This window comes from Schistocerca americana, chromosome 9 (assembly GCF_021461395.2).
Source record: "Schistocerca americana isolate TAMUIC-IGC-003095 chromosome 9, iqSchAmer2.1, whole genome shotgun sequence".
NCBI lineage: Eukaryota > Metazoa > Arthropoda > Insecta > Orthoptera > Acrididae > Schistocerca > Schistocerca americana.
In genome coordinates this window covers 108,934,566-108,946,677 of record NC_060127.1, presented here as the reverse complement: position 1 = coordinate 108,946,677, position 12,112 = coordinate 108,934,566, and the positions used below count along the sequence as shown (strand labels likewise).

At 39.6% G+C, this 12,112-nt stretch overlaps 1 protein-coding gene across 1 annotated transcript in view; it reads left to right on the top strand.

The window, feature by feature from the left end:
• LOC124551013 (peroxidase-like) overlaps positions 1-12,112 on the top strand; it is a 199,080-nt gene that overhangs the window by 65,270 nt on the left and 121,698 nt on the right. The window contains exon 3 of the mRNA XM_047125858.1: positions 11,543-11,792. Within this exon, the coding sequence (XP_046981814.1) occupies positions 11,543-11,792 (250 nt within the window). The remainder of the gene's footprint in view (positions 1-11,542; positions 11,793-12,112) is intronic.

Here is a 12,112-nt window from a genome sequence, read left to right as displayed (position 1 = left end):
CTGGCATATCTACCCATTCAAAGGTTTCGTTCTGATATAAAGATTCTAATTCTCTCTTATCGCTTCTTTCCATTCTTGAGAGTTTGGGCCACTCATTGCTTCTTCTGCTGTTCTTGGCTCATCATTAAAAGACTGTGCTGTATACATCTCAAAATCCGGATATTCCTTCGGTTTTGGTACACGAGAAGAACGCCTTACATTGTTTTCTTCATTTTTTTCATCCTCTAACTCATTGCCATCATAAATTGTATCCATTTGTCCTTGGCTGTCGTCTTCCTCTTCTTCACTTTCTATTTCCTCACACAAGGTTTCACCTTCTGAACTAGGTGCAGTTGACTTAGTGGTTTTGCTCTCTTTTGAGTCCTTTCTATTTTCAAAGAATATTACATCTCTACTTGTGACAATCTTTTTAGTCAATGGATCCATTAATCGGTAGCCCTTTGAATTTTCACAACAGCCTGCAAAAATATACTTTTTAGCTTTCGGATCCCATTTTCCCCTTAGCTGTTTTGGAATATGTGCCATTGCATCACACCCAAAAACCCTTATATTGCTTAGATCAGGTTTCTTTCCTATCCATATCTCATAAGGGGTTCTATTCTTTAATGCTTTTGTAGGTGATCTATTGTTCAAATATACAGCTGTTGACACTGCCTCTGCCCAAAAATCTTTGGATAATTCAGAGTCAGTCATCATGCTCCTTGCTTTCTCAACAATGGTCCTATTAGCCCTCTCAGCAACCCTATTTTGAGATGGGCTGTACCTTATGGTAGTTTGATTTCTGATTCCCTTTTCTGCCAGAAGTTTCTTCAATTTCTGGTTAATATACTCTCTCCCATTATCAGACCTGATGATCTTGATCTTCTTTCCCGTCCACCTTTCAACCATATTGCAATATTCCTCAAAGATATTTCTCACTTGGTCTTTAGAACTAAGAAAATAAACATCAGTATATCGTGAGCAATCATCAATAAACGTAAGAAAATAATTACTCCCACCTATGGATTCACACTCCATCGGGCCACATACATCTGTGTGGATTAACTCTGAGACTTCTGTGGATTTACTCTTACTAGTCTTGAAGGGTAACCTTGCTTGTTTTCCCTTTATACATGTCTCACAAGGATCCTTGGACACACTAAAATTCTGTATTCCCTTTACCATATCCTTTATTATAGACATACTCTTTCTATTTAGATGTCCAAGCCTCCGGTGCCATAAAAAACCTTCTGCTGAATATATTGAATCACTAACATTTTCATGTTTACTGTCAATGGTAACCAACTTAAAAATACCCCTTTCGTTACTTGCTGTAGCTATAACTTCACCACTTTCACTGATTACTCTTGCACCCTGCATGTCGAAAGTGACTGTATTTCCTTTCTTGACAATTTCCCCTACAGACAGCAAGTTAGTTGCCACATTTTTCACATAATGAACATTGTGTGCTGTAACCATATCTGAGACACCATTTACACTTACATGTAGGTCTAGTTTCCCAGCCAGGTGACACTGGAGCTTGTTGCCATCAACAGTAGATATTCCCATATGAGTCTTACCTTTGATGTCATAAAGAAGTGATTTATCTTTAACAATATGCACAGACGCACCTGAGCCTAAAATCCATTCCATATCACGATTACTCATCCCACCAAAAGAATAAAAACATGAGAGTGCCTTACCTTTGTTATTGGTCCTTCTATCTGGGCTATCAGTAACATACCTCTTTTGCTGAGTGTCTGATCTTGGGCTTACTTTTTCTTTGCACTGAGACGCAATATGTCCCATCTTCTGACATTTATAGCACCTCACCGATTTCTTCTTTTTGTTTTTTGAGTAGAGAGCAGACGCACCTTCCTTCTCCAATGTACAACAGCTTGGAGCACTCTTTTCGTCCTGCAGGATTTTCACCTTAACACTGTCGCCTATGATTGGTATACCCGAGCTTTCAAGTCCCATAATCATAGGTGCATACCTTTCGGGCAGTCCTGCCAACAGCAATGTTCCTATCCATTCGTCAGCGATCTCGAATCTGATGTTTCTCAGTCGGTTCGACGTGGTTATTATTTTGTTAACGTATTCGTCTACACTCTTACATTTGTCCAGACGAGTGGTAATTAACTCGCCTAATAATCCTACTTTTCTCGTAAGACCACCATCCTCGAATGCACTTCGTAAATTGTCCCAGACTTCTTTCGCTGTAGCAGCTTTTTCAACGTGAACATAATTCACCGAATCAATCAGTAATATCAATTTTGATTTTGCTTTCCTATCCTTACTTGAATAATTCTGATCTGTGGATTTCATTGTCCCATCTACCACGTCCCATAGGTCGTCTAAACGTAAATACGCTTCTACTGCGAACTTCCAGGTTGCATAGTTTTCGCGACCTATAAGTCTTTCAATCTGTGGAATTTGTGCCGCACTCATTCTTAACGGTAACTTGCTTTTTATTGCCGTAAAGAACACCGAAAAATAATGCGGAAAAAAATTGCGATCGTCTTGTAAGGATAACTCACACTTCACGTAAATTGGAACTTTTCCAATACTTTCTCCCTACTATTTTATTGATATACTTATTCCAAATGCAGCCTGGGCCCATAACCTATTGGGATTTGCGCAGCTGAATAAGTATTAAGGATAAAAAAGGACATTTTACTAATAACTATATTTGCACATTCAAGAACAACAAAAAATTTACAGCGAAAACAACAGAATAATTAGCGCACACAAAGAGTGTTAGACAATGCCAAAGAGGTCTGTTTTACACATTGCACTTTGCGCTGTGACACGCGAAATATATTGTTCACACAATTCCAACACATAACATGTTGAGTATTCTTTTATGTTTGCAAAAGATTTTTATAGCTGGTGTAATCTGAGTCTTGTTTCTCTTATTATTATTTATTCTTACTGGTTTTTGTGGAAAAGTCTCTTCAAAGTGGTGGATCATTGCGTCAAGAAATATGTTGAATTTCATGTTGACATCATTGGCTGGGTACTCCTCTGTCCACTTTTCTTTACTAAGGAGGGAATTTAGCTTGTTCAAGTTATCTTGAGTGAAAAACCTTTGTAAAGTTTTAGGTGGGACTGGGTTTGAGGTATCTTTGCTAACATTGACCTTTAGAATGACACCTTGGTGGTCACTGAATCCTGCATTGTATCCTTCTAGTGTTGGATTAAGTTTATTTCTATTTGCAAAAATTTGATCTAGAGCTGTCTTGGATGTGGGTGTTATTCTAGTGGGCTCATTTACAAGGCCATCCAGATTATGAGTTTTTGCAATGTTAATCAATGTCTCCCTGTTTCTGTTGTGGGTGAGAAAGTCTATATTAGTCACCACATATACTTACATCCTGTTTCCAGTGACTTATTTTGGATAGAAACAAGTCCATTTGTAACAGAAAATCATTAATACTACTGGAGGGGGGGGGGGGGGGGGGGATGGTGAATTGTAGCTACAATTACATTTAGATCTGTAAGCTTTATGGCTGCACGTTCAAAGGTCTTGTCTGTTCCTATTTCCTTTACGGTAGGCAGTTGACTAAATTCTACATGTTGTTTCATGAAGATGGCAACCCCAAAATATCCATCATTTGATCTGGAGTAGTGTTCACTCAATTTGAAATTTGGTAGTGAGATTAACTTAACTAAGCCAGTGCAGAGCCAGTGCTCTGCTAGGCATAGTACTGAGATATCACTGAGTTCACTGGTCAGCAAAATGCTTAAGTCATCAGTTTTGTTGCTTAAGGATTGGACATTGTGATAATAGATTTTCAGGTCTGAGTGGGGTTTCCTTAGGGGGCTCAAAGTCATATTTACTGTGTCACTGACCTTTAGTTTAAATTGTGCTGTATTCCAGATATGTTGACTTCAGAGCAGTTGTGCTGGTTCTGTTAGTTGTCCCTGGCAGCTGATCTACCAGCTGGTCCTGAAAACTATCCACATGCACATCACACTGCTGAGGCATCACATTGTCATTTTGGAAGGCTGTCTCAATAATGTTCACCACCACATTATTGATCCTTTCAGGTTCCTGACCTTTTTGAGGGGTCAGGGGGTTTGTGTTTCGTCCTGTGACTTCATGACCCATTTGTCTAGTGTAGTTTGCACAGTATGGCCACTATTACTCTTTTTATTTCCAATCTTGTTTGTCTTGATCCAATTGGTTATAAGCGGCTGTTTATGGTTTCTGACTTTTGGTTTCTTATTGTCTCCCTTAGTTGTCAGGAAGGCCAGCCTATTGCAGATAATTTCCTTGTCACATTTGTTTAGATGGAAACCATGTGTTGTGAAGTGGTTTCTGGCTAGTCTCTCTATTTCAAAGTTCACAACAATTCTTTTTTTGTATGCACGTTTTGCTAAATTCAGTGCTTGTATCAGGTGGAGGTTTGCAGTATTAATTTTACTATTTAAATTATGAACTTCATATGTCCTGGGTATAGGATGTGTAATGATATTCATTTTGTGACTTAGAGCGAGTATTGGTTCCAATGGTTCTACCACATGTTTCATCATTAGATCACGAAGTTTGTCTGTGTTGTTAGAACCCCCTCCCCCCCCCCCCCCTCCCCGCCCGCAATTACAATCAAAGTATGACGAATACTGAAGCTTCTTGTCAAATTTTCTCCGTTTTTTATCACCTCTTTTAGTGAAGCGCCAGGTTTTACTATGCTTTTTACCTGGTATGAGGATCCTAGTTTGTCTTGCAGTATTTGAGCACTGCCTCTTCCATGACTGTCACTTAATATTAGTACTTTCATTTTATCCATGATTTTCTTGCTATGTAACGTTCTGGAATTTCTTTCGGTTTTGTCCTGCGCATATATTGGTGCTTGAGGAATTATGTCCACTAGCGGATTACTCATACACTGTGTGGCAGATTGTTCACTTTGGGTTAATTTTTGCATAAGATCTTGTGCAACGTTAGACTGTATATTGACCTTGCTAGCATCTTGCACCAGGTGGTTATCAGAAGTTACAATTCTATAATCACTTTCTGGATCCATTTCACGTAGGCCTACCATCATATTAGCTTTGTTTACCGTGCAGTTTGTTTACATGCAGATTGTACAGGGCTACGATCACACGTCGCGCTAGACAACACACGATTTCTGTTCGGATCCAGCATCGTATTCTGAGCATGATTTACGGCTTGACTATTTCTCGTAGTACGCTGTTCCGTCAAACTCCAGTTTTTGTTACCTATATTTACGTTCTGGTTGCGGATAGCGAGTTAATTGTTCGTGTGTTTATTGGTTACTGCCAGTTCAAGTTCATTACACTTCACAAATAGTTCTTGATACTTCATCAATAGGCTTTCATGCTTGAGGCTGAGGGCCATTATTTCTTGTTTCAACGACGTAAGTATGCGATCCTGCGTTTTTAGAGTATTGTTTGCTTTGGATTCCGTAGCAAGTATAATGCATTGGCGGCATGTCCACTGATCCTCACTGTTAAAGTATTTCAGGTTAACTTTGACGCATTTTTCGTGGTTCAAGTAATTACAGTTAATACACAGAATACCTCATATAACTCTTTTTTAACATATTTTGCACTTATTACGGTCAAAATTCGTTGGAACTGGAGGATCGGCAATTTGTACACTTCTACCCGGCGCCATCTTGGAACTGCAGAAGTATTGCAGAAGCTAATGTCTAAAAGAATTGTAGAACATCTGAACATCCACACCATACTCAACAGAGACCAGTTTGGTTTCCAAAAAGGTAGATCAACTGAGCGGGCTATTTTTACTCTCACAAATGAAATTTTGGAGTCAATAAACTATACAATGTCGCCTATTGGAATTTTCTGTGACTTCTCTTACAGAAGGCTAATTCTTATGGCTTGAGAAGTAGCATTGGTAGGTGGATTGAATCATACCTACAAACAGAAAACAGAAGGTGATAATTAATGGTGCCAATTATAGTCCCATCTCATCTGATTGGGACACATTAAAGTGTGGAGTGCCTCAAGGATATTCGTTTTGGGACCTTTGTTTTTCCTTATCTTCATCAATGATCTCCCACTATGTACAGACACGGAGTGTAAATTTGCTCTTTTTGCTGATGATACCACTGTTCTGCCTGAAAGTCGAACTAACAATGACCTAGAAAATAAATATAATGCTGTACTTGTTGACATCCTACACTGGTGTAAGTGCCGTGGACTAACTCTAAATATTGAAAAAAAAAACTCAGTTTACACAATATCACACACCTCGGGCAAGAAAATTAATTATGCTACTTAAACTGTGCTAAACTAAATATACTACGTTGTGAATCATCTAAGTTCTCGGGCATTCTGATTGTTGGCAACTTGAACTGGTCTGTACATATCGTAGACCTACATAGAAGGCTCAGTGTGGCAACTTATGCTCTGCGTGTAGTCAATCTCATTGGTGACGTGGATGCTGTCAAAGCTACCTGCTTTGGCTGTTTTCATTCTATCATGTCATATGGAATAATATTTTGGGGTAACTGGCCTTTAGCCAAAAACATATTTACTGCACAGAAGAGAGCTGTGAGAATCATGAGCAGTGTTCATCCTAGATATTCTTGCAGAAATCCCATAAGTTACTAATATTAACAGTCTCCTCTCGATACATACTTTTCTTGATCATTTTTGTTTCTGATAACTTGTCTCTTTTCAAAACTAATACTGAATGTCATGATCATAGTACTAGGGATCTGAAACATTTAACTCATGTGCAAAAAAGGTGTTCATTATTCTGCCACAAAAATTTTCACCTTTCTTCGTTCAGTTATTAAATTTCATGCTAATGTCTTACCTACTTTTAAATGTATATTAAGAGGATACCTAATGGGAAATTCCTTCTACTCTCTTGATGAGTACCTGCAGATAAAGCAATGATTGTTTTTTTTTTTTTTTTTTTTTTTTTAAATTGCCATTGGTATTTATATTGCTAAAACTTTGTTTTAATGTGATTTGCTATACCTCATCTTAACTGTTTAAGTTGGAGAATGTGCTATATTTTCTTTTTCAGTAATTGTTTCATGTTACTTGAGCTATACCTTTGATTTGATTTTAACTATCAAGCTTACTCATCATTTTATGGCGCATTTTTGTCATTTTATATACATGTATTATTTCTGTGTTATGTAATCATGACTCGTTCCACATCCTTGTGATTCATCACACTACAGATCCATGGAATATGTAATAAATAAATAAATAAAAATCTAGATCTCTATGAGGGTTCTGGTGAATCTGCATTTGCAATGTTTGAGCAGATCTTGAAAAGGATTCCAAAACACAATTTGAGTTTGCCCCATGTTTCAAGTTTTACTGCAGACAATACAAACTACTGGGAAAAAATACTGTTTACGTTCACTTAAAAAAGGGAAAATCGTGGTATAGCAAACTCAAATTGCTGTGCGCATATAGTCCATAGTTGCTGTAAATGTGTCATGAATGCTATGTGTCAATAGATAATGAAATGTTAATAATTAAGACTTTTAACTATTTCTCAAATTCAGCTAAAAGGGGAATCTCTGTTGAAAGATCTCTATCAATTTGTTGATATAGAATACAACACTTTGTTGAGGCAAGTGCCTACAAGGTGGTTAAGCTTAAAGCCTGCCATAGAAAGATTGTTGGAAAATCGTCCTGCAATTATATCATACTTTTCTACTGTGGCTTCACTAAAAACAACTTCATAGGTGTGTCTGGTTCAGGAAAACAACTTATTTTAGTGGAATTATATCTACAACTTTCCATGCATTTAACTAACATTTTCTTGAAGGGTGTACTCAACTTAGAAAAAAAATGAACTGTCAATTTGTAGAGTATACCGTGTGATGGAGAAAATAAAAATGGAGTTGGAACATAGGATAAATGATCTGGTTTTTGGTTATAAGGTGCAACAGTTGCTAGATAAATTGGAGGACCTGACCCCAGGTGAAAAACAAACACAACTGGAAGAATATAAGTTTGTCTGAAATGTTGAAATAAATGGATTGATTATTTTTGTCGTTAATGGACTGTGTGTCACCTGAAAAAAAACCTTAATTTCAAAATATTTTGAAATTAGCCGAATAACTTTGTATTGTTGGTTTTCTTAGTGCAGATAATACGTATTTTGAGGTCACTATGGTTTCTGAGTTGTTTTGGAGAGAAGGGAATAAGCATTTGAAAGCAATATCAAAAATGGTTCAAATGGCTCTGAGCACTATGGGACTCAACTGCTGAGGTCATTAGTCCCCTAGAACTTAGAACTAGTTAAACCTAACTAACCTAAGGACATCACAAACATCCATGCCCGAGGCAGGATTCGAACCTGCGACCGTAGCGGTCTTGCGGTTCCAGACTGAAGCGCCTTTAACCGCACGGCCACACCGGCCGGCTGAAAGCAATATCACAGAGATGGAAATACATCATAGAAATGGTTGGTGCATCAAAATTGTGCCGTGTTTTAGTGACATTTGTGTTGAGTGTATTTACTTAAAATGCTTTCACAGAGAGAGTTTTCTCCGTTATGAGCATTAAATGGAGGGATGAGCAAAACAGTTGTTCAGTTGATCTAATAAAAACTGGAAGGCTTCCGAATCAGCTGATGGTGGGATTTGGCTTACAGGTGTTGGTTGGTGTGGATAAGTTTTCGGTAGACTTTATGTCTGAGTTTTCCATTGGGATTTCTATAGCCGTCCACATCTAGGAGTGGAATTGAACCATTATAATCCTGTTCTATCGTAAGCTGTTAATATTCTGATGGAGTTTAATGCAGCTTTGCTTTCCCATGTGGCCAAATGATGAAGTTATCATCCACGTATCACAGCCAACATAGTGGTGAGGACAACGTGGAGCTTGAGGCATTTCATTCAAGTGCTTACATGAAGATGTCCACCGCTACTAGAATTGTGACCAGGGATCCCATTGCCACCGCATCTGTTTTTTCAGTATACTTACTGTGCCAACTGAAATACACTACATGACAAAAGCAAAGTGAACCATGCAGAAGGGAAGCAGGAAACATTTGAAACTTAGCTGGCTGAGAGGATATGTGACGTTATCTCAGTGATTAGAAAATAGTCAAATTGTCAAAGAGCTTGCACTATGAGTCCACATCTACATCTACAGCCATACTCTGCAAGCCACCTGATGGCATGTGGCAGAGGGTACTTTGAGCACCTCTATCGGTTCTCCCTTCTATTCCAGTCTCGTATTGTCTGTGGAAAGAAGGATTGTCGGTATGCCTCTATGTGGGCTCTAATCTCTCTGATTTTATCCTCATGGTCTCTTTGCAAGATATACGTAGGAGGGAGCAATATACTGCTTGGCTCCTTGGTGAAGGTATGTTCTCAAAACTTCAACAAAAGCCCATACCAAGTTACTGAGCATCTCTTCTGCAAAGTCTTCCACTGGAGTTTATCTATCATCTCCATAATGCTTTCGCGATTACTAAATGATCCTGTAACGAAGCGCGCTGCTCTCTGTTGGGACTTCTCTATCTTTTCTATCAACCCTATCTGGTACGGATCCCACACTGCTGAGCAGTATTCAAGCAGTGGGTGAACAAGTGTACTGTAACCTACTTCCTTTGTTTTCAGATTGCATTTCCTTAGGATTCTTTCAATGAATCTGTCTGGCATCTGCTTTACCGACGATCAACTTTATATGATCATTCCAATTTAAATCACTCCTAATGCCTACTCCCAGATAATTTATGGAATTAACTGCTTCCAGTTGCTGACCTGCTATACTGTAGCTAAATGATAAAGGATCTTTCTTTCTGTGTATTCGCAGCACATCACACTTGTCCACATTGAGACTCAATTGCATTTCCCTGCACCATGCATCAATTCGTTGCAGATCCTCCTGCATTTCAGTACGATTTTCCATTGTTACAACCTCTCGATATACTACAGTATCATCCGCAAAAAGCCTCAGTGAACTTCCGATGTTGTCCACAAGGTCATTTATGTATATTGTGAATAGCAACAGTCCTACGACACTCCCCTGCGGCACACCTGAAATCACTCTTACTTCGGAAGACTTCTCTCCATTGAGAATGATATGCTGCATTCTGTTATCTAGGAACTCTTCTACTTATTAACATGACATTGCACCCCCTATGGCCTGGATGCATGCACTCATTCTGTTGAGAATGGTGACATAAAGTTGTTGTATCCTCTCTTGAAGCAAGCAGACTTGCAACTGACATAATCGATACTTGATATTCTGGATATTGGCACTGGGAAGGATGTGTTCCCATGTATATTCTATCAAGGTCAAATCTGGGGTGCTTATGGGCCATGAGAGAACCTTAGCAGCACACAGAGACACATGCCTCAAGTGGACAGTCATTATCCTGTTGAAAATAGCAACAGGATACTGTCACGTGAGAGGTACCCATTAGGATGAAGGATGTCCATCACGTAACATTGTACAGTCACATACTCTGTCACTACCATCTATGATCTGAAGGCACATCCCGTGCCTTCCCACATTATGACTCCGAGAGTAATACCGCTGTTCCTCTCCAAAACATTTGAAAAATGGGACCTTTCCTCAGTTTGCCACGATACTCGACAAAACTGATCGTCTGAAGTAAAGAAGAAACACAGTTCTTCACTGAATACCTTGCAACACCGTTCATTAGAAGTTCATGTTTCTTGGCCACAGCAATACTCTAGACATAGTCATCTGTATAGTGGAGTTTACACATTGGTAGGCATTCCTTTGGTCATCTGTAGCTAACTCTCACCAGTGGTGTTGGATGACACAGAATGTTGCAGGGATGTCTTACCCTTGTTTTCGATGGCAGGCACAGGATTTGAGATGTGCTCGGTGCACAATTCAGTGACCCTTCCTTGCAGTGTTCGGACATGGTCGACTGGAACCTTGAGCACAAATATTCCTGCCATCCTTTACCGGGCCAGTGTCTCATCAGGACATCCCACAAATCTGCATGTTGCACAATTCGCCCAGCTGACCAAATGGAGACCCACAATGAGGCCCTCTTTGAACTCTGTCAGGTGCTGACAGTGTTGTCTCATTTGGGTATGTGGCATCTCCTTTTCCCTCACAGTGATCACTCAACATCCAACGCTGTTCATGCCCCTTATATATTCTACCAGGCCTGGCAGTACTAAACATGAATTACACTAATGCTCTCTTGTGCCCTTTTTAATTGCCACAGGCAACAGAAACTCTAATCAGTTACAAAGTATGTGTACAAAGTTACATTGACAACCGACAGTGTCTTCTGGATGATTCACTCTTTTGTCAGGCAGTGTATTTGCACCAGGTCACAAATGTAGTCTTAAGATCCCTTTAGAAACCCAGTACACTGTGGCCCTCACTCCCCAGCTAATAAGTCTGTGCCTCAAGGAAAGTTGCTGCAGCAACATCGAACATCGATGATTTTAGTATTTTAGCTTTTTAATTAATTTTTAAGCTGATCTGGGAAGGTTTTTAGTGAGCTTGACACTGATTACAAAACCCTGCATATTTGTCTGTGAACTCTGCAAAAGGAAACAGTGGGGCCATATGTGGTACGCTCTGACGTGTCGTGTTGCAGACGACTTGGACGTGAGTGATGCCGAGCTGGAGGAGGAGGTGCACACAGGGCTGCAGAAGGGTGCCAGGTTGGCACAGAAGTTGTTGGAGCACGAGAAGCAGGTGTCGGAGTGGCTGAACGTGCCGCTGTTTACGCCGGAGTACCACCACTACCTCACCAATGAGGCGAGCGACAGTGACAGGCAGCAGGTCAAGGGCGTGTTCCAGGACCTCGCCAATGCCACCGCACTCGCAAGGCACCTCTCAAAGCAGTGAGTACGGCACTCGAGTTGTCAGGCCCAGTATGACAGTCTGCCTCAGATGTGTTAGCTGCTTCATGGGAAAGCACAAAGCCTCTGTAAACTACCAAACAATCTGTCAAACAGCACTAGTTTTGTCAAATACTAGGCAATGTGCAGTTTTGTTTGACATGTGTGTGTCAAACATAGACCATGTTCAATTTTTTTGTGAAATGTAGACCATGTATGATGTGTCCAGCACTTCTAGTACCAATGGGGTGAATGTGACCCCATAAACACATTGGAAATACATATATCCCTTGTTTTCAAAACTTTTATTTTCAAAATATAAG